The 22,604-nt window shown below is 27.3% G+C and overlaps 1 protein-coding gene across 4 annotated transcripts in view; it reads right to left on the bottom strand.

Annotated features, from left to right (window-relative positions):
- The window catches only part of LOC142319126 (zinc finger CCHC domain-containing protein 24-like), an 89,987-nt gene that overhangs the window by 3,592 nt on the left and 63,791 nt on the right, over window positions 1-22,604 (bottom strand). For 2 of the 4 annotated variants that reach the window (XM_075356110.1, XM_075356343.1), the window contains exons 5-6: window positions 15,690-15,857; window positions 2,387-2,433 (exon numbers count right to left, since the gene is read on the bottom strand). In XM_075356110.1, the coding sequence (XP_075212225.1) occupies window positions 15,744-15,857 (114 nt within the window). In that variant the 3' untranslated portion in view covers window positions 2,387-2,433; window positions 15,690-15,743. Of the gene's footprint in view, window positions 1-2,386; window positions 2,434-8,912; window positions 9,208-13,927; window positions 14,126-15,689; window positions 15,858-22,604 lie in introns of those variants that run through there. The other 2 variants (XM_075356179.1, XM_075356261.1) reach the window with 2 other exon arrangements.

Here is a 22,604-nt window from a genome sequence, read left to right as displayed (position 1 = left end):
TGGAAAAAATGGCCCGAATGATTGTCAAAAATTGCATGCAGCTTAGATTGGCTGAAAATCACTTCAGAAAAAATGTTGGAGGAAAAGGTTTTAGGTAATCACTTAACTTGAGATGATGTAGATAACGATTCTAAATTATGTCACGTTCAATGGACAAAAAAGCACAAAAAAATGAACCTGACATTTGAGACTCAATAGTTTTTTTATTTTTTTCTCAAAACACTTAAATTTTGAGAAAAAATAGTTCTAATGTTGTCCAAAATGTACCCCTGAGCTGGAAGATTTATTATTGCAAAAAAAATCCTTTTTTTAAAATGAGGTAGTGCATTAACAAACAGGAAAAAACATTAAAAAAAACAGGTAAATTACAATATTTATTTAGAGTAGATTAGGTTATGAAAGTCCTGAAGAACACTGTGATACATTGTATACAGAGTGTACAACTTAAAAGAGGCTCCATCATGTAGTTTAGTTTATAAATAATAGTTTATTGGCAAAAACTTACATGATAATTTACAGATGTTGAAAATGATGTCAATCCCTTTCTAAGCACTTGTCAACACGTTTGACCATATTCCTGGCTACTCTTGTTTGCTTAACCCTGTTTATTTCCTGGATGGCATTGGTAATGTTTAACTTTAATTCTTGCAGGGTATGTGGATTGCTCCTACAAACAATTTCTCTTAGTAACCCTGTAGAAAGAAGTCTACAGTAGTTGGATCACAGGATTTTGGTGGCCACAATCTTCAGAATGATTCTTCCATTGAAAAAATCTTGTAGCATCTCCATAGTAGAGCGAGCTGTATGGAAAGTGTCCTGTTGCCAGCAGTCACGCTCCTCTTGCAGTAAGGTTATGAACTGTAGGATTATTTCTTGGTAGATGGTAGCATCCACAGTTTTTTTCAAAAAACATGGGTCCTATTATTCATCTTCTTGAAACCGTACATCATAACCTATATTTTATCAGTGTAAGAGAAATTCAAAGGAAATCTGTGGGTTTTCAGTAAACCAGGGACTGATAGTTCTGACTATTAACATACCCACCAAGGTGAAACCATGCTTCATCTGTGAAAACACTAGATCTAAAATGGCAATGTTGCCTCTAATGAAGTTCTTGAACCAGTGACAGTAGTGAACCCTTTTAGCATATTCAACATTAGTTAGCTCATGAAAAATGTGCATTCAGAATGGATAACATTTCAGCATTCTCCTTAGTCCAGTGTATGCTGAAGCTAGTGAAACAATATTCTTTTCCCCAGTTAGTCTCTGCAAAAATTTATGAGGAGATCTTGTAACTGTCGTTTTAATGTCCTGTACCACCTGTGCCATTAAAACTGACTTGTGTCAGGCACATTTCTGGTCTAACACTAAACCTGTTTCACAAAACTTTTTATAACACTTTTCACTGGTGTTTTCTTTTCAACTCCCTGAACTTTCACAGATACACAACATAAGATTTCATCTTTAAATTATATAAAGTTCTAAATTATATAAATTAAAAGTAAAAGTAAATTTTATAAAGTCATCTCTAAATTATATGAAGTTTCCCTCCTTTCAGATAAGAACAATAAAAAACTAATAAAAAAATTGGTCATGTAAGAAAGCTTGGATGAATGACAGTTTACTGTGAAGATTGACTGACAAAGTCTAACTTTTAGGAAATGTCAATTGTAGAAATTCTGTCAATTTAACCGTAAGAGTAAAATAATGGCAAAAAATAACCATTACTATGAACATATATCCATTAATATAAATATAACCATTAATATAACCATTAATATAAACATAAATCTGTGTGATACAGATCCTCAGATTAATTATCTTGAAACAATATCATGTTCTAATGATTTTCTTTGATATGTATCAGGTCACACTAGGAAAGTTGTTAGGCTATATAAAATACTTCAGTCTTGGACTAGCCACATTTCTGTTGGTATCAAATGCTGATCAAAATAGACATTATTTTGCGAGCAGATAGTAAAGGGTAGTAATTTAGTTCATAGTAATGGTTTAACCTGTAATTTAAAGACAAAAAGTGTTTCTATCATGAATACACATTCTTCAAAAATGAACCGCATTTTAACAACACACAATTACGCAATGTTGTCAAACATGTCAATGCTGGACACAGACTGGCAATACTCAAATGTGCAGGCAGTACACAGTACCCTCCACTCAATCTCCAGTCATATCAACATCTGCCATTACCTAACTAACTCAATATGTGCATTTTAACAAAAATATGTATTCAGTATATACTACTGAGTGATGGGGCCTCGTTTTAAGTTGAACATCTAATATATATCATATCTGTATATAGATATGATATATATTCAAATTCTATTAAGTAATCTAATGCAGAATATTGAGATAAGACATATCTTACCTTAATTTTCCCATGAAGGCACTTTTGCGGGATCCAGCATCCTCAGTCTAGATTGAAATAATTCCATTATTGCATAATAAATTTAAAAATAAAAATACTAAAATAATGAAAATTGCATATTAATTTACACAAGTGCTGCTATCTGTTGCAGTTTTTATAAGATCATCTTCCTCAAACAGTATCTGATCATTTATCAAATTAAAATTTTGTTTGTATTTATATATGTAATATTTTTCTAATATAATTGTATTTAATTTTATGTCATCTTTATTAATTTCTAAATCTCTAAATTTGTGTTAATATCAGAAATAGAATGTTTATTGTTTATTAGATAAATCTAATTTATTATTTTCTTAATTCTATAATGTTGAAGAAATCTAGTTTTAAAATTTCAATTTTTTTTTCCCTATATAAATATCATTACATTTAATTTTATAAATTCCACACAGATTGTTTATTTTATTATTACTACTTTTGTTTTTTTTTAAATATTTTATTGTGTGATATTAGATTTCTATGCTGGTTTAAATAGTTCTTTCTTGTAACTTTTAGTAATGTTTTCAATGATATTATTAGTGTATAGATACTCTATGTATATTTTTTCACTCTTTTGTGTCTTGTTAACTATTGTTTGTTAGGTAGTTATTTTGTTATTGTATTTTGATTGTTGTTTTCTATAAATATTATTAAAGTCTTTACTTCTGATATTTTCACTTCAGAATGTGATGCCATTGCTTTCTTTGAAATTAGAATACGTGAAGTCTGTTTGTATTTCCTATGTATGTGACATGTGGTAATAGAATCTGTTGATTACATCATACCAGAAGCCAGTTTAGGGCATCTCATTGATAATTTACACATTTCTGGATTTGATTATGATATCCTATTAGTTTACATTTACTGCCCCCATTGCTTAGCCTTGTAAGTTTTAATAAACAACTAGAAGAGTATTAAATAATTTTACCACCAAATTGCTAATAATAATCAATAATATAAACATAAATCTGTGTGATACAGATCCTCAGATTAATTATCTTGAAACAATATCATGTTCTAATGATTTTCTTTGATATGTATCAGGTCACACTAGGAAAGTTGTTAGGCTATATAAAATACTTAAGTCTTGGACTAACCACATTTCTGTTGATATCAAATCACTACCTGATCAAAATAGACATTATTTTGCGAGCAGATAGTAAAGGGTAGTAATTTAGTTCATAGTAATGGAATACTGAACCTCTTCATAGAATTGTGATAAAATTCTATGAAGAATTGGTCACCATACATTTGCTAAATATAAATTTAATGCTATAAAATGTCACAAAATTTTTAGGATATGTCAGTTGTAAAAATCTTGTCAATTTAGCTGAAAGAAAGGCCAAAAAATGAGTACTACAAAAAAATAATTATGCAATAGTAATATAAAACATATCTGGGTTGAGGTTAAAAATATTATTTCGGACCCCGAACAAGAAATCTTTAGATGATATATTGTAATGCATTTTTACATAAATCGTCCTTTGCAATAATAAATAACTAACAAATTTTGTAAACATTTTTGTTCTTCTATTAATTTAATTCATAAATTTAATCTTAAGATATGGAACAAATCCCAAGAAATAGAACAAAGTACTTTTTACTTATGTATCAGCCCCCAAAATTAAAAAAAAAATAAATGGTCTTAACTGTAAAAGCCCAGGGAGCTGACAGAAAAATTTGTGTTGTAAATTTATCATATGATAAGTAAGTACTACTAATTAAGTATTTACCTATCTTAAGCAAATAAAATATAAAATTTATTATGTTATTGGGTGTTACGTTTTTCCAGGCCATTATACAGATGCTTAAACATCTCCACAGGGTTCAGTGTTTAGTTATATAATGTTTTATGTAATTTTGTACTGTGTCTTCATCTGAAACCGTATTGATCAATAAATAAATAAATCAATATCATAATTAATAATAGGTTATCCTCCAGTAGCATTCCAGATTATTTAAAGAATCCTTAGTTTGTCCAGTTTTCAAAAGAGAAAAACTACATGACCAAAAATTATCGCCCCATATCTACATTATCGGTTAAACAAGATAATGAAAGTGTACGTTAAATCTTTCATTATAAAATAGCATAATGCATCCTTTAGAATATGATTTTAGAAGGAGATGGACACTTTTGTGTAATTTTGCCTTGTGTAATTTTTCTGATTACGTTTTTGAGAAATTAAACTAAAATATTCACATTTTAGCACTGTTTCTTGTCTTTTCTAAAGTCTTTGATACCTTACATCATGAAATCCTTTTACAGATTTTAAGAAGTTATAATGTTGCTGACCCATCCTACAGATGCTTTAAAAATTAGTTAAATTCTAGAAAGGCAAATATAGCAATAAATAAGGCACAAATCATGGAGTACTTCAGTCCATTTTATTTCTTTTTAACAAATACATGAATGATGTACACAAAACTAAAAAACACAATAAAATCTTTAAATTTACTGATGAAATTCCAATTATAACTTCTCACAAAAACATAGTAGCTGAAAGATTATTACATCCCAACCTCATAGGGGAAGACACCCGCCTTGTGACTCTTCCAGTTGCCACCCCCCCCATTCGTAGCTATGATGGGCTTTAACGGAAGTCGTCTTTCGCCCTCTACCCTCTAACTTTTTACATCTCAGAGTAATAAGCCAGGCCTTTGTTAGGATGCCACCGATGTAAATGCCTCGATAGACATTTACATCAGTGATTTTTAAACTCAGCTTTTGCCTTCGCTGTATGCCTTATCTGGATACCTTGAATGTTCTACATCATTGCTCTCTGAACTAGCTAACCGAGTTCACAGAAGCACGAACCCCACGCCTAGTTCTAAAAGATTATTACAGTTGGAATTTAATAATTTTGTTAAATGGATACATGAAAAAAAATTATTAATGCTAAAAAAACTGACCACTTCATATACAATCAGCTATGTACAACTGACAGAAAGAGATCAACTCAAACTTGTCTATCGTAGTTGTGACTGTTTTATTGAAGGAACTCCTACTTATAAATGTGACCTCATTATTGAAATAAGCTCCCAAAAATACTTTGGGTGCATGCGTGTGTATGGGTATTAAATGAATAATAAATGATATAATTTATAGATTTCAAGCGCTCAGCAAGATCACCTTTTTATGTTTTTTCTTAAAACATAAATTATGTTTCTTACAATTTATTAGTTTCTATAATCTGTGTGCATTTATGGCATTGTTTTTCTGTATACATGATGAGTAAATTTCAGTATAAATTTGGTAACCTTTTTTTGGTTTCCTGTATTAATGCCCAACCCCGGTATTGTGTAATGAAATTTGGTTCAGCAGTTAGGTTTTAGGTTTTTACAAAATTAATTATTAAAAGCAGTAATGAAAATATCAGCTACACAATATACTGAAAATTAACATAAACAAATGCCACAATTACAACCATTCAAACATACAAAAAGTGGTAGCATTCAGAACCTACTTTCTGTAGTAAAAGTACCACTAGACATAAAAAATAAAATAAACAACCTAAGGTTAATTATCTAACATCAAAATTTCAAGTAAAAGATGCTAAAAATAATCAAATAATAATAAGTATAATTAATAATAACAATAGAAATATAAAAGTAAAAAAAAAAAAGTTTAATACAAAACCTTTATAAAATAAGTGAATGACATACTCGTACATAAAATAACCTACAGTAAGTGTGATATATATATATATATCGTACGTATGATATATATATATATGTATTAGGTGGTGTATTTAATAGAATTTAAATATAATTTAACAGTACAGAGGAATGAATCTTAGAAATATTAAAAGATCAGCCAAATGAGATACTAATATTTGATAGAAAACACATAAGCACACAACACAGTAAAATAAAGTCACATTTACAGGTACAAATTATATACAGCAACATGTATTCACTAGTAAACATCACACTCCACAAATCTAACAACAAAAATTTTAAATATTATCATTTGGAAAAATCATTACATCATAAAAAAATAATAGTAATAAACTCTCAAAAACTAATTTACACATTCATTTTAGGTAACACAATTATACAGCAAATACAACAGTATTACACTAATACTTATACACATATATAGGAGAACCAGTACTTGGTAAGATGTCATACTCTATACCCTGATCATTCTTTCTCACAGAAGGAACTAAGTATTTTAAAATAAGACTTATTTCTCAATACTGGATTGAGTAATATTACAATAAATAATTGTAATATTAATGGTACTCATCAATTTTCTCTAGTAAATAAAATATTGTGATATTTCAAATTTTGGCCATATAAATTTTTTAAATCTTTTATATCTTAGTGACTTTTATTTTAGCATAAATTAAATGTTGACTCTAAATTTAAAACAAAGTGACAGCTTATTTTTTAAAGGTTGGTCAGCAAAGTTTATACAGAAAATTTATGAAATAATTTTCAGCCAAATTTTATCACCAAAATTATTAATTAATTTGAATAAGCTAAAGGTTTTTCATACTTTCAATATTATATAATGACTATAATAATATAGAATTATTATAAGTAAACTTAACTTGTGAAATATTATTCACATTGCAAATGATAACATTCTTATTTATTTAAAAATTAAATTAAACAAATTACCTACAACTACCTTAATTCATGACCCTTCATTACTACAATTCAGACTTAACAATGATTGGGTGAATATTATTTATTATAGGAAAACAATAGCATTTTATAAATTCTACTACACTCTATTAAAATAAACAGGAGATTTATTTAAATATGAACAGTATTTAAATAACATAAAATATTAAATAGCTATAAATAATTGTGCAGTTTTACTTTCAATTTCTCTACAGGAAATGTTAGAGATGGTCTCCCGTTGGTGGTAGCCAACATTGTAGTAGACAACAACTTAACATTTTTCTCACTTTCAAAATCCCTGATGTAGTTCTGATACTTCGAAATCAGTTTTCTACAGAAGATTTTCAATACTGAGTACTGGTGTACTGTAAACCACACTTTATAGATGTCCCCAAAGAAAAAATCTAGGGGATTTAGATCAAGTTGTCTTGCAAGCCAAATAGTAATTTGCTCTGCACAATCAATCCACTTTTCAGGAAAGTTATCGTTCAGGTACTGTCATGCACGACAACTATGACAGTGATACAATCAGTGCATGAAACGTGGTTGAATATAATCATACATGAACCACATACCTGTTTACCAGAGGATCTAAATAATTCAGATAGAAATTTTCTTAAAAATGGCAATCATTCTCTCCATTCAATTGTGCTGGCAGGAAACAAATAAATGCCTTACTGATGATAACAAGCTCACACATTAATAGAAAATTATCACTTAAACCTTGACTGCATAATGGTGTTAGGATTTCTTAGTTCCCAACAATGGTTGTGAAAATTGTTGATTCCATAACAATTGATCCAATAATTGATCACTAATAATTGATCTTCAAAAACAGAAAAAGAAATACTATAGTAATGAAAATTTAAGCAAATTAGTAGAACAAAAATAACTGATTACTATTATTAGTACTACCACAATACCATACCTCAATACAACTATAATATAACTTTATTACAATTGTGTTATAGTTATTGTTAAATTAATATAATTTTAATTTTATATAATTCAATTTATTATTAGATTTAATATTATTTTTAAGATATTAATTAAAATTTAATTACTTAAACTTATTAATTTCAGTTAATTTAATAATTTCACTTTAGTTATATTTTTAACAACTACCAACATATAAAGTATTAAAAATTGATGTTACAGCCATTTTGAAATTTGTTAATGAGTTTATTACATGACTGCCCAGTAAAACATTTGAGCAAGAGATAAGTATTAAAAATTTTAAAAAACTAATTGCCGAAAAACATTGCTTGTTTTGTTCTGGTTTGGTTCCATTGTGATTTTGTATTATAGTAGCAAATATCCTGTTTGAATTTTGAAAATCGGAAGATTAATAGCGATATAATAACATTTCCGAATAACCATGATTCTTAGATCAAAGGTTAGCCTTTAACATACTAACAAATACCCTGTTTGAATTTTGAAATCAGACAATTGTTTGCAGAGATATAAGAGCACCCAATTGCACCTCCCAAAACAGCATATGTACAGTGAAATAGAATACATGCACAACTATATATAAAATTTAAAATCCAGCAATTATATGTTAAAATAAAATATTTATTAGTCAAAAAGTTTGAGAATAATTGTATTGAATGATGATTGCAATAATAATGTATAATAAATATTTTATTGATATAGATGAATTAAGTGTAAAAAGATGCAGCATTCAGACTTATTGATTAATCTAAATACGTTGGAATTAGAAAAAATAAATATGAATAGTTTGTCAATGTTCAGGAAAATAATATTATCACAGGTAATATATCAATTTTAATTTTTTATATTGATTGTAATTATTATTGTTATATTGTATGTTAAGATATTAGAAAAAGAAAAATACCTGTGGCCGCTGAGCGCCCCCTGAATTTTTCTGAGGGGGGAGTTACATTACTGAGAATAGATGATGCATTACATTCCACATGTCATGTATGTTGCCTATCCCTAGTTTCCAGGAAAAGCCACCGCGAGAAAGAATATAATGGAGCTGCAACCTTTGTTTCTTTATTCTAACTATAATAATAATTATTCAGTCTCAGTTCTGGACTCGTTCGATGAACATCATCCTATTAGAATCCTATAGCAGTTCTCATGGGGTAAAGTCCTGCATTAGTAGACTCATTCGATATCGCATCATCCTATTAAATTCATCATGAGTATGTACACATAATGATGTTAACAGTTAATTATTTACGATTACATGTGTACTAATTGTAATAACATTAATTGTATAAATAAAGTTCGTTTTTTAAAAAACATAACTTGTTGAGTATCAAACTTAACTTGTATGTATGCAGGTTTGTTTCACCATAGCAGCTCAACTGATTTAGACTACGCAAAATGTAATTCTTTATTTATCAGGAAAAATTGGTGTAAATATTTAAACCAAGTATTATAAAGATTCCTTAACCTAATCTTGAGAAATATTTCTTTAAAAAAATACAAATTGGCAGACTGAAGTAAAACAAAGACGAAATCACTATTTTCATCTTTTGTTCATCTTGATAAGAAGAATTCAAAAACTAATAGCTAGGTACACTTTTTTGTCCCATTCTGTGTAGATATATTACACAAAACTTTAAAACCTGTGAACTATTGATCTTAACGTTATATCACAATCTTATAAATTAAGTAAAATTACATGTAAAATATCAAAAGAAAAAAGTAAAAACCAACCGGTAGTGCATCAGTTCAACTAATATTTGAATTATACGGCCTGTAGTGAATCGAATAAAAATTAAAAATAAACTAAACAAACATATCTACTTCTGTAAAATATGTTGTGTCTCCATTTTTTATCTGGAGTGTTCCAGATCTGAATCTCAGACAAGCATGACATTTTTACATGATATAAATTTTGAACTATGACCCCTTTAGAAAATATATCAGGAAAATTATGTAACTATACAAATTTTGTCAAATCTCTTCTGTAAAACCACAGAATAAAAAAAAGGAAAATGAGCATAAAAGAAAAACATATATATATTAAAATTACTAATAAAAACAAAAATTGATAATCATTTTACATGACATATCAAATATTCTATGTAAATCAGACACCAAGTATTTAAAGAAGAAAAATGAAAATAAATACATTATTAAAGAAAGCATCATAATTTTTAATATAACTTTATTTCTTTTCTTTTAATAATAAAATATATAAATAAATAGAAGTATTAGGTACAGAAAAGTTTCTTTCAGGACTATTATCTGAAATTTTTTAAGAAAAAATCTGATATAAACTTAATGAAATACTTTAACAATAAAAAATAATTTAAAAATTTGACATAATTTACAAACATTTCATGTATTACTATGTTAACAATCATAAAGTATTTACATAAAATTACATTAAATTTCTGGAAATGAACTTATCAAACTGAAGACAAAATGTCTGATATGTATAAAAATAAGAATGTTTTGTTTTTCGCCTATTCTATTTTTCTAGAAAATTAATTTATATAGACAAAAAAATACAAATATGATGTACATGATTTATCATCTTATAGAATTTATTTATTTATCAAAAATAAAGAATATTTTTCAGATTTTCAAAATAGTTTGTCAACTAAAATATTTAAATTTCATAATAATTAGTTATTACATAAATAAACATTTTGCAAAAAGGAGTGGAAAAAAATTAATTTTGAATACTTAGGATAATTATACCATTTCTATTATTTTTGATCAAGTAATTAATACAATAGTTTTTTATCAAATAGATGTCAGATGTCATTACAGACTTTTCTGATGTTATTGAATATCTCAGATATTATTTGATCTGTTATGATAAATTAGAGATCATTTTCTTAAAAATTAAAAAAACTTTCCTTCATTTTTATAGTTGTTTTTTCTAAAAATTTGATTTTTTAATTTCTACCACTATTTATAAAAATTGAAAAATATTGTTTTATTATTATTTTTTTGATATACTATTTAAATGTCACAAACAAAAAGTTACACCTGATTTGATTTCAATGTTTTATCTAGATGAGAAGTTATCATTTTTTTTTTTTTTTTATAATAGAGAATAAGACTAACAAAGCATTTTGTATTGAAATTTTTTTTCTAGTTTGTTGAGCTGGCTCATTTTCTGAAGTTTTATATGCCCTTTCTTTCATTTTAACACAAATATAAATACTGAAATAATTTATCAAAACTTTCAGTAATTTTTATTGATGGATAAAATGAATTTATGGAATGAAAATAGATTTTTCTAGTAATCCTTTAATTTCATATACTTTGAAAGTTATGATGCAGAAAATATCGCATCTGTTATACATCTGAATAGTATATGTAGTGATGAGAGAAATATGTAGGAATATTTGTGGAAATTCTTGGTATTTACGTGAATATTATTTTATTTTTTAAGTAAAATCATATTTACTTTTACTAAGATTTTTAAAATGAAATTGTTTTAATACATTACTGCAGTGTGTCAAGTTTATAATGTGTGTGTGTGTGTGTGTGTATATATATATATATATATATATATATATATATATATATATATATGTGTGTGTGTGTGTGTGTGTGTGTGAGTGTGTGTGCATGTGTAAGTGCTTGTAACATGAGCATGTGTGTGTGAACTTGAACAAGCACATACAACACACAAAAGGTAGAACAATAATGTTTTATTTTGGTGTGAGTTCAAAGCAAAGAAAAATACTGAAGTTGTATAGTATTTTTGGTAGTTAAATAATAAGATTTGTTCTTGCCAGTGATAATAACAATGTTGCCAACAAATTAAATTGCCAAGGCTTTCACTGGATATGCTATCATAGGCAATTTGATAAATTTTGCTTTTTTGTAATAACAGACTACTTAACCAACCAAGTTCTATTCTAAATGCTTAGAAACAGAAGTTATATTTAGATTTAGCACTATCCTGTCCCAAAGATCCCTACATATATGTTCCATTTCTAATATAAATAAATAGCTTATTAAATAATAAAAAAACTATTTAACTTTAAGCAGTCTTAAATAGTTTCTAAGAAGCAATTTTATTTTTTGCTTATTTTTATTCTTTTATTTACTACAGCTATCATTTACTCTTTAGACAAAAAAAAGTTATATACAATGTTTACACAAATTTTGTGTAGAATGAAGTTTTTATAGTTTAAATTTATTATTATAAACAACAAAAATAAAAATGTCTTTTAAAAACTGAAACTAATCAGTGAAATTGTGAGAATCCCTCTCCCTCATCACTGTTTATCATTATATTGCAAACAAGTCATCTTATTTGAATAATAGCTGATGTTTATTTATTTAATGTTATCTTTAATTTATGCATACTATTATTCTAAAAAAAAATATTCCATTATTACTATTATTTTCGAGCAATCTTTTCTCTTTATTGAGTTCAATGGTTAGGTTCAATTCCTTCTCTAATCTAATGATATTTTACCAAGCAAAATTACGTAAAACATATGAATAATAATAAATACATTCTGAGGTGTAAAGTAATTATTTCTAACTAGCAGACCCAGCAATGCTTCGTTGATTTGAGTATATATATATATATATATATATATATATATATATAATATCAAATGCAACAATATATATAGATCAATTAATCTATGTATATATGTATATATATATGTATATATATACATATATATATACATAGATTAAATGAACACAATTGAGTCTGATAAAACATTAAAACTGAACATTTCAGAACTTCACAAAATTTAAACTTGTTTCGTAAATATCTCAACATCGCAGGTATAGTTTTTGAAAAAAAAATTATTTTCACGTAACTAATATATATTCTGAACATTAACCAAATCGGACCACAGATACAATTTTTTTGAAATATCTCGACCCCAGCACCAGCTAGCGAATCCAAACTAAATCAGAAACTTTCGCGGGCGTGTGCTCAACAACTCACCAAAGTTTCATCGCAATATTGGATGTATGGTATAGGAACACACACGATACAAACAAACATTCATTTTTAAATATACAGAAAATAATTCTAAAAAAAGTAAGGTGAGTGTATTTGTTTAATGTACCATATTTATCTCCTCCTTTTTATAAAATATGTCTAAATTCTGATACCGGAGTAATTTCATTATGAGATATCTCAAGACAGAAACTAATCTATACTAAATCAGGTATTCTTAACTGAATTGTAACAAAATCATAAGAATTAATAAAATTTATTAAAAGCTATATTTTCTCCATCTTTTTATATGTTAATCACTTTTTATTCATTGAAACTTTTCAGAGCAAATGAGTAACCATAATTGTAAGAAAAGTCAGTATTTTACAATAAATGATTTTATACTAAGTGAAATATTGTCTATCAAGGAAATGGGAAATTTTATTTACTCTTATGATTTTATTACATATAATTCTGTTCAGAATACTAATGCTTGATTTGATACTGATTAGTTTCTGTTTTGAGTTATCTCATGATGAATGCTCTCTGTTATCAAAGTTTCACATTATCCTGTGTTAAATATTTCTATTCCATTTTCAGTACAACCTTTGTTAATAAGAGAACTTTAAAAAGAGAATTTTATCTTGTAAATCAAATCTGATTTACAAGATAAAATATTTATCTTATATTTACAATGCTTCCATTGCGATATAAGTGAAATATGATTTTCACCAGCTATACTATAATTTAGGAGCTGAAAATTGGGATTTTAACTGTATAAAATGTGTAAAAACCAATAAATCTTATCGATCTATTAATATATCACAGCATTTCATTAACTTTTAACAATTCAGAATCCTTAACTTAAAGATTTATTTGTAAAAGTAAATAGTAATTACTGTTCTTGTCAAATATATTTCACAGAATGACAAGAAGATTGCTGATAGGAAACTGAAAAATCTCATCTACCAGTTCTGATGGTATCCATTATACATTTCTAAATATTTTCCACTATGAGACCAGCTAGTTGGTGTAGTGGTTAGCATGCAAACTTTCAGACTGGCTTCTGGATTTGAATCAGTTCCTGACCAGAGTCTGTTGTTTTTTCACCCATCTCATCTTCCTCATTAATATACAGATGTAGCATGTTTGAGGTTTTAAAACTAAAATAAAATCAATAATTTATCTCAATCATCAAAGAAGTGTCCTGTAAGTAGGATAATAATAGCAGTTAAGACAAATTAACTTATACAGACTTTTCTAAAGCCATAAAACTGTCACTATTCTATAAAATTGTTTAGAGGAATTTGATGAAAGTAATCACCATTAACGCAATAGATCAGTGGTTCCCAAACTTTTCTGAGTCACAGTGTCCTTTTTCAATTAAAATCTTTCCATGGTGTCCTATCCTACATAATAGAATAGACTACTCATAAGTAAAAGATAAAAATAAATAAAACTCGTGTATCTTCATTATTTTTTTACTTTATTAACATTAAATTAATAATTATAAATGTTTTCGTTAAATTAATTATGAAGCTTTTACAATATTTCATGGCACCCCTGTGAAGAGGCTGCAGCTTTTGAAGCACCATGGCACACAGTTTGGGAATCACTGCAATAGATATTTTGCAGGGCTATCTTAGCAATAGGCCTTAAGTAGACAATATAAAATCAAAGTATTACAACAGCATCTCCAAATTAACAAGGCTCAAATTTTGCCTGTAGTTTTTTATACTTTTAATTTATAATTAATTATAATTACTATAGGAATTCTGAATATATTAAGTTCACTGATGACCCAAGATGATTTTGCTAATTAAGACTAGGGATGACTGTAATGGACTTCAGTATTCCATGAGATCTTACGAGCAGTATAATTAACAGAATTGATTAGTTTATACAGTAGGCAAATGTTAAATTATTTTATATGTATATCTATAAAATTGCTTATATTTATTTTCAAAGATTATTGATTACTACCCAGTAATCTTACCTGAGAATGTCTTATTATCAACAATAAAACTGTTGTATCAATAACAGTATTTAAATTAATAATGCTTTAAAATTTTAACCAATCTAATCACAGATTTCACAATATTACCATAAAAAATTTGGCCTTCCATTCTAAAAACAGCTATTTTTCAGATTTACCTACACACCTTACAAACAAAGCACCTGAAAGATTTTTAAGGCAATTAATAAACACAAAATGTTTTACACTTGGAAATTTTATCACTTATTAACTGTGTGTTCTTTTAAAATGTAGAGAATCTAAAAACCAGTTGTAAAATTAATATCCATAGAAAAATAACATATACATTATTTAGAAAAAAAATTATAGTTGTTACTCAGATTTTTCAAAACATAATCTGTTGTGAAATTATTATACTGTACTTACATAATACTATAGATCTGTGAGTAATGGAAACTTAAATATTAAGGTTTCTTACATATACTACGTTGAATTATCACTTTCTGTTGGCAAAAAAAAAACCACTTATATAAATGAATATTTATTAAGGAATCACTATATTAGAAGTCATACATCTATTATTGCAGTATATATATATATGTTAAACAATATACTTTGCTATTTTATAACTGTTTCACTGTATATCATACAATAATAAATGGTATCCCAGAAATCTTGATACTCATTTCTTAGCATAATCTTAATCATTCATTTCTTAGCATAATTATCTAAATGTATTATATCTTTCTTACGTTTTGTTTGTTATCCATAAGTTGGAACCCTTAACTGATTGCGACTTGCGGTAGTCATATGTCTCTTCTACAGTAATATCCCAGATTTTTACACTTTTCACATAGATGCTGAGGATGCACCTTTGATTGATCTGATACATCAAGTCCATCAGGCTTTTCTAATGGTCGCTAGAACACATTTGAATATGTTATTTAATTTTCTATTATTTTACAGTACTATGTTTAGTGTAACCCATTTACAACAGTAAGTCTACAATTTATATTAATTCTACATAGTAATCATTGTATAAACTATTGCTAATAGTGTATTAATAATATTAAATCATTGTAATTTTGTTTTAACAACCTAACCACTACTTTGTTATCAATATCCACTTCAGATTAGTTTGAAATGAATAGAATAGTACGAAACTTGAATAGTTATATTTATTTTTTTTTATCTCTTATTCATTAAAATTTCATTATTTAAAATCTTCTAATTCATGAGAATTAGAGAGGCAATAAATTAACTATTATATATAATAGTTATAAATTAATAAATTACTAATAAATTAATTACAGGCAATAAATTTGAATAATGTTTAAATAATGTCGCTTTATATGGAAGTGAAACTTGGACAATCGGAGTATCTGAGAAGAAAAGATTAGAAGCTTTTGAAATGCGGTGCTATAGGAAAATGTTAAAAATCAGATGGGTGGATAAAGTGACAAATGAAGAGGTATTGCGGCAAATAGATGAAGAAAGAAGCATTTGGAAAAATATAGTTAAAAGATGAGACAGACTTATAGGCCACATATTAAGGCATCCTGGAATAGTCGCTTTAATATTGGAAGGACAGGTAGAAGGAAAAAAATTGTGTAGGCAGGCCACGTTTGGAATATGTAAAACAAATTGTTAGGGATGTAGGATGTAGAGGGTATACTGAAATGAAACGACTAGCACTAGATAGGGAATCTTGGAGAGCTGCATCAAACCAGTCAAATGACTGAAGATAAAAAAAAATTAGATTTATTGATAAAACAATTTGATAATAAATCTATGATTGAATATTTTAATGCAGATTGCATTTTAAAAATAATTTTTTTTGAAAAGAGAATCAGATCTTCCATCTAAATTCATTAATGACATTTCTTCAACGAGACATTTCTTCAAGCGAGTTGACATTTGTCAACTCGCTTGAAGGAATGCAACTTCTAGTTTATATATTTGAATTCATTGTAATTTAATTTCTAACACGGCTAGATTTAGTACTGCCAGATTAGGGAATTCAGTTTAGGAAATGGAACTAGTTTTAAAACCAAATTGGTTATTGTTTAATCCCACACCACTCAGCAGAACGTTTTTTTTATGTTCTATAACATAATAAATTATTTCCTTTGGTCCACTAAAAAGGGCTTTCTAAATAAAATTTATTAAAATTGTAAATTTTCCCTTAAAGATAATTCATTGATAAGTTTTAGATAATGTATGTTTAAATACAAAAAGGGTTTTGCCAAACGGTTATTGAAATAAATATGAAAACTAAAAATGCTCAAAAACAGTTTACTAAAACAATTGGGTATTTCAGTTGTCAACAATCATCACCAGTAGATTTAAAATTAAAATAAAAAAATAAAATGATAATGAAGAATAGAAATTATAATTAATAACTAAATAGAATACTTACAAAAAGAGTATTTTAATTGTTTTAATGGATGAAAAAAGTACTGATAAAATATGAAACATAATTTAGAAATCATGACTAAAAGTGTATAATTAATATAAAACAGTCTAAATCTCTGAAACTTCCAGTTTTAAAACCAAAATTCAGTCTCTAGGTTAAATCTAGTTTTACATTTAAGTAACATTTTGCAAATGTTTGCTAGCATTTTAAAATTTTAATAAAAATATTAGTTAAATATACTAGAATTTTTAACATCTTTTTTTTATTACAAACTCAAATATACACATATTTTTTTCATAAGACATACATTACAAAAATATGGATAAATAAATTTTTCAGTTAATGCCTTCAAGGCTTTTTTTTTATAATTGTACTAATTTTAATTTTTTATTTATACATACTGCTCCATTATTTTTTCATATACTTATTATTTTTATAAATCAATATAGTAGATTATAACCATCCTCTTTTTAATTATTTTGTAAATTTATGATGTGATCTACTCAGTTCTCACACTTCTTTCTTAAATCTAAAGATTTCTTATATTTATGCAATAACAATTTCAAAAATGTCCAAATATAACTGATTTTGACAAAATCAATCATTAGTGCCAAACAAAATTATTTTATCATATTTTTTTCAACATGGTTTATTGGCAACTATATCATTTCAGTTCTGGAACTGGATGTCAACTTTAGTGAGCTCTGATCATCATCATCATACTCCATTACACAGTCAAAAATAGGAAAAACACTGAATTATTTAAAAATGGTAAACAGTGTATACAACAATCTTCATAATTAACCAAGGTAAGTTCTCAAACATCATAATGCAACATATATATTTTTTTAAATATGAATTTTGTAATTTAATATACAATAAGAATACTTTCAAAATTATCATTATCATCATCATTACCACACGGGCATCTGTATGATGCAGATCCTTTAGCTTCATGTCTGCCTCCATTCTTCTCTACTTCAGCTAAAATTTTAAATCCTGGATGATCAGAAATAAAAAAAAAATAAAAATTTTATCAAACCTAGACTACCTCAAAACATTATGTTTCGTTGAATTTATTCCTTTAGCCAGAAAATCGGTTAACTATTCCTTAGTAGTTACTGGTAATAACAGTAACTTTTCTTAATACTTTATGATGATTTCATTCTTTTCAATACCTTATGAAATAAAATTAATACCTAGTTGCTTTAGTTTGTTGATGCTGAAAGGGTTGGATGTCAATCTTTTTGCATTTAGATTATTGTAACACATTAGTTCGGATACTAAAGGTATAAAATTTAGCCAGTAATTTCCAAAGATGTATAATGTTGTCTATATGAAGTATATGACTGTTTATATATTGGTACACTGATAATTGTCATATAATTTCACTTGAGATATTACATTTGAATATTTACTTGTCTTTTATCTTAATTATCTCTTTATTAATAATGTGTGCTCAATCTGCAATATATCTGTTAAGACAGCTGGTGTTTTATACAATTTTAACATCATTAACATACAATGATAATAATGCTGGTGGTGATGATAATGGTGCAAATATTTTTATTGTTTATTAAATTATAAACAATAATTATATAATTATATTTAGAAGTAACAATTTGAAACCATTGAATTTCCCTATTAAGGGCTCTAATTTATATGTTGTGTGGGGGCATGTATCAGGTTGATTTGCAGCACCTTAATAGGATGCACAATGAACGATTCACTGTTAACGATGACTGTAATAATGATGCGCTTATGGACTTTACAGCAAGGGATTACATACTTGAATAAAATAATAAGATTCCAGTGGCAAGGTTCAGATGATCTTAGAAGATTTTAGATAAAGAAAAAGTTATTTTGGCCATGGAGCAGAGGTTAAATAGGACATCTGTTCATTGTAGTTGCAAGTTCTTAAGATAAACAGAAAGATGAACTTAAGTGTTGTAGCAGTGATAAGAGTGATAATAGTAGTATAACTTATTTTAAGTCAGAAAATAATGGATTAAAAACATTAAAATAATTCAAGTAAATTAAATAGTAATGACGTAGCTTTAAAGAAAAATTGCAATGTAATAGTTGGTTGTGAGGGTTCTGATAGTATCATATCTTGCAAAGTCTCACTGAATAAGTTTGTAATAGTGGGGGATAGCCTCAGTAGGGGAATTGCTACAATTTTTGAAAAGAAATTGGATGGATATATTATGTGGACTCTTACATTCCACATAATACTAACTTAGGGATTGGGACCCCAAGTACTGTTGCTTAGGAAGCTATTTAGCTGGCTGGGAGCCTAACAACTAATGACTATTAATTATTTTGGGGGAGCAAATGATGTACTTTCTCATAATATAAAGCCTTTGTTTATGCAAAGCCTTGACAATATTTTTGTCAAGGCTTTGCATAAAATCTTACCTTCGACTTTTCAGTTAATTTAATTAACACTATTCCACAAGCAAGACAAAAACAAAAGTTATTCATTTGGTGAGCCTGCTTACTGTATTCTTTTTTCTTGAAGTTTTGGGGCCATTGACAACTGTGTTTTTCATAAGGAAATAAACAATTTTTTAGCAAAAAAAAAATTAAATGTTGATTTTATTAAAGAAAGGTTATTAAAAGGATTGTGGGGGCAATTAGCTCATATTCAAGATTTGTATTTTGTCAAAAGAGGGCTGTAAGAGTAATGTTGAATAAAGGTAACAGGGGGCACTGCAAACCTTTATTTATTAAATTAAAAATCATGACTCTAATTAATCTGTACATATATTATTTATTACTTAACATGAAAAAATTTAAATAACTACAATAAAAGATCCAACTTTCATAAACAAGGCATAAACAAGCTCTTTATCCACCATTGGTTAGAATGAAAATTGCAAAGGATAGTTGGACTTCAAGAGGTGTGTAAATTGTTCAATGGACTTCCTTTGATAGCAGCAATGCTGCCTATTAAGAATTTAAAAATAAGCTGCATCAGTGGTTAGTTAAGAACCTGTTTCACTGATTAAATGAATTCCTGGAGTGTGATAAAAATATTGAATTATGATATTGTTAGATTTGTTTATTTTAGGTATGTTTTTAATGACCCACTGGGTTGGTCTAGTGGTGAACGCATCTTCCCAAATCAGCTGATTTGGAAGTCGAGAGTTCCAGCGTTCAAGTCCTAGTAAAGCCAGTTATTTTTACACGGATTTGAATACTAGATTGTGGATACCGGTGTTCTTTGGTGGTTGGGTTTCAATTAACCACACATCTCAGAAATGGTCGAACTGAGAATGTACAAGACTACACTTCATTTACACTCATACATATCATCCTCATTCATCCTCTGAAGTATTATCTGAACGGTAGTTACCAGAGGCTAAACAGGAAAAAGAAAGAAAGGTATGTTTTTAATGTCTCTAGGTATTCTTTAACTTACATACATTGTATTTTACTTTTTTATTACGCATTAATGTACTATGAGAAATTCTACTTTATCATCATGTTGACAAATGAATGAATAAATTGTTATTATTATTATTATTGATTTCATTAATGTCATATCACTAACTTTCACACTGGATGATGCTAGACTTTTTTTTTGCTTTCATATCAAAATCCTTTAATGTTGTGTTCTTCATTCAAGGCTCCTTTATCTTTGGTTTTCTTTTAATTGAAAGATTCAGAAAATCTTTACATAGAATTCATTGACAAATATTTTATCACTAGCAATTTTTTAATAAACACATATTCTCTGAGTTTGTATAATTTACTCTTCTAATGATTTACTTATTTTAATGATTTCTTTCATTCCATTTTCCTGATGATTCTTGTTTTGGTTCAAAGTTCAAACTAAATAAATATTATTTTCTTTAACTTCTTTAATAAAAATTTGTGAATGATTCAGAAAATTTTGTTTTCTAAATCATTATTCAAAAAAACTAATTTTATCTCTACTTGATGAATTTTCAAACCTGTCTGCTAAAAATATGAGTACAAATAAAATTCTAATGGTAGAATAACTTCTTTATTTTGACAGTTGGGAAAGTTTCATTGTTGTAATTGACATAACATTCCTTTACCATTATAAACATGCTTTACATTGTTTTTTTCCCCCAGATTATTCTCTTTATTAGTAAATATGCATTCATTATCTATAACTGTTTTATTTTCTGCTGGATTGATTGCAATGCTTGATTAGCAGTAAGCGAGTCATATTCATTTTTAAAAATCATTTATCTTATCTTCTTTACCTGGTCTTTGTAATACACTGATGGCTGGTCTTAAATTGTTTTCACTTAAAAATATGCATGATTTATAGTTGTGCCTTTATACCAAGTAGATGATTTTCTCTCACTTGTAAAATTGAGATGACTCATACAAGTTTGTTAAAATTTAAGTAATAGTTTATTCAAAATGATGTATCAGTTCCTAGATACCATATATCCTTTTGATAATCATAAAATAGTGGAGTATTACGGATAATCATAATCTATCATGTGCTGGTCTGTATAATATATACCAGGTGATCATTTGAGAAGTTACTACATTTATTATTCAACAGCTATCAGTTCCATTATATTTTTGTTTGCAGCTATGTATAACATTCTCAGGGGAACTTTTTTAAAATTATTTACAAAGGGTTGGACCCACCTCTCCGCTACACTTAACTCAACATGAAAATCTCAAATAGTAATAGTAACTTTAACATTGACAACCCGAAAAAAATAATGAATGTTGGTGAAAAGAAAATTTAAAATGCACCTACCCCTTCGCTTAGTAGGTGTGAAAAACCATTTGGGGTAGTACTTTTTTAAATTTCAGTCCAACAAAAATAACTATAAAATTACATGATATAACTTCGTAAACCATTTAAATAATCATAATCTGTGGCTTAAAACTGTGAAGATTATTTTTAAAATTACCAACACAAAATTTCACCCTTAAATTTTTTCTAAATTTTCAAGGGTTGAAAACTTATATTTTTAAATGAGACGATAAAGCTTGTGACATGTCATTGGCAGGCCCTTTGAATGAAAAGTAATTTGGTACAAATAAAATAAAAATTGGTTACTGGTATCGAAGTTATATATAAAAATTTGGTTTTTTTTCCATTATTTTAGGATTTATTTAGGTTATTTTGGAATACAGTGTTACTAACACAAAGCATTAAGTCTGAAATCCATTCTTAAAAAATGTGGGTTTTAGGTTTCTCCAGCAATTAAAAACGTTCCAATAAACACATTATAACATCAGTTAAATACAG

Source organism: Lycorma delicatula, chromosome 1 (genome assembly GCF_047948215.1).
Source record: "Lycorma delicatula isolate Av1 chromosome 1, ASM4794821v1, whole genome shotgun sequence".
NCBI lineage: Eukaryota > Metazoa > Arthropoda > Insecta > Hemiptera > Fulgoridae > Lycorma > Lycorma delicatula.
Note: the sequence above shows the minus strand (reverse complement) of the source record. Positions and strands in the feature narration are given on the sequence as shown.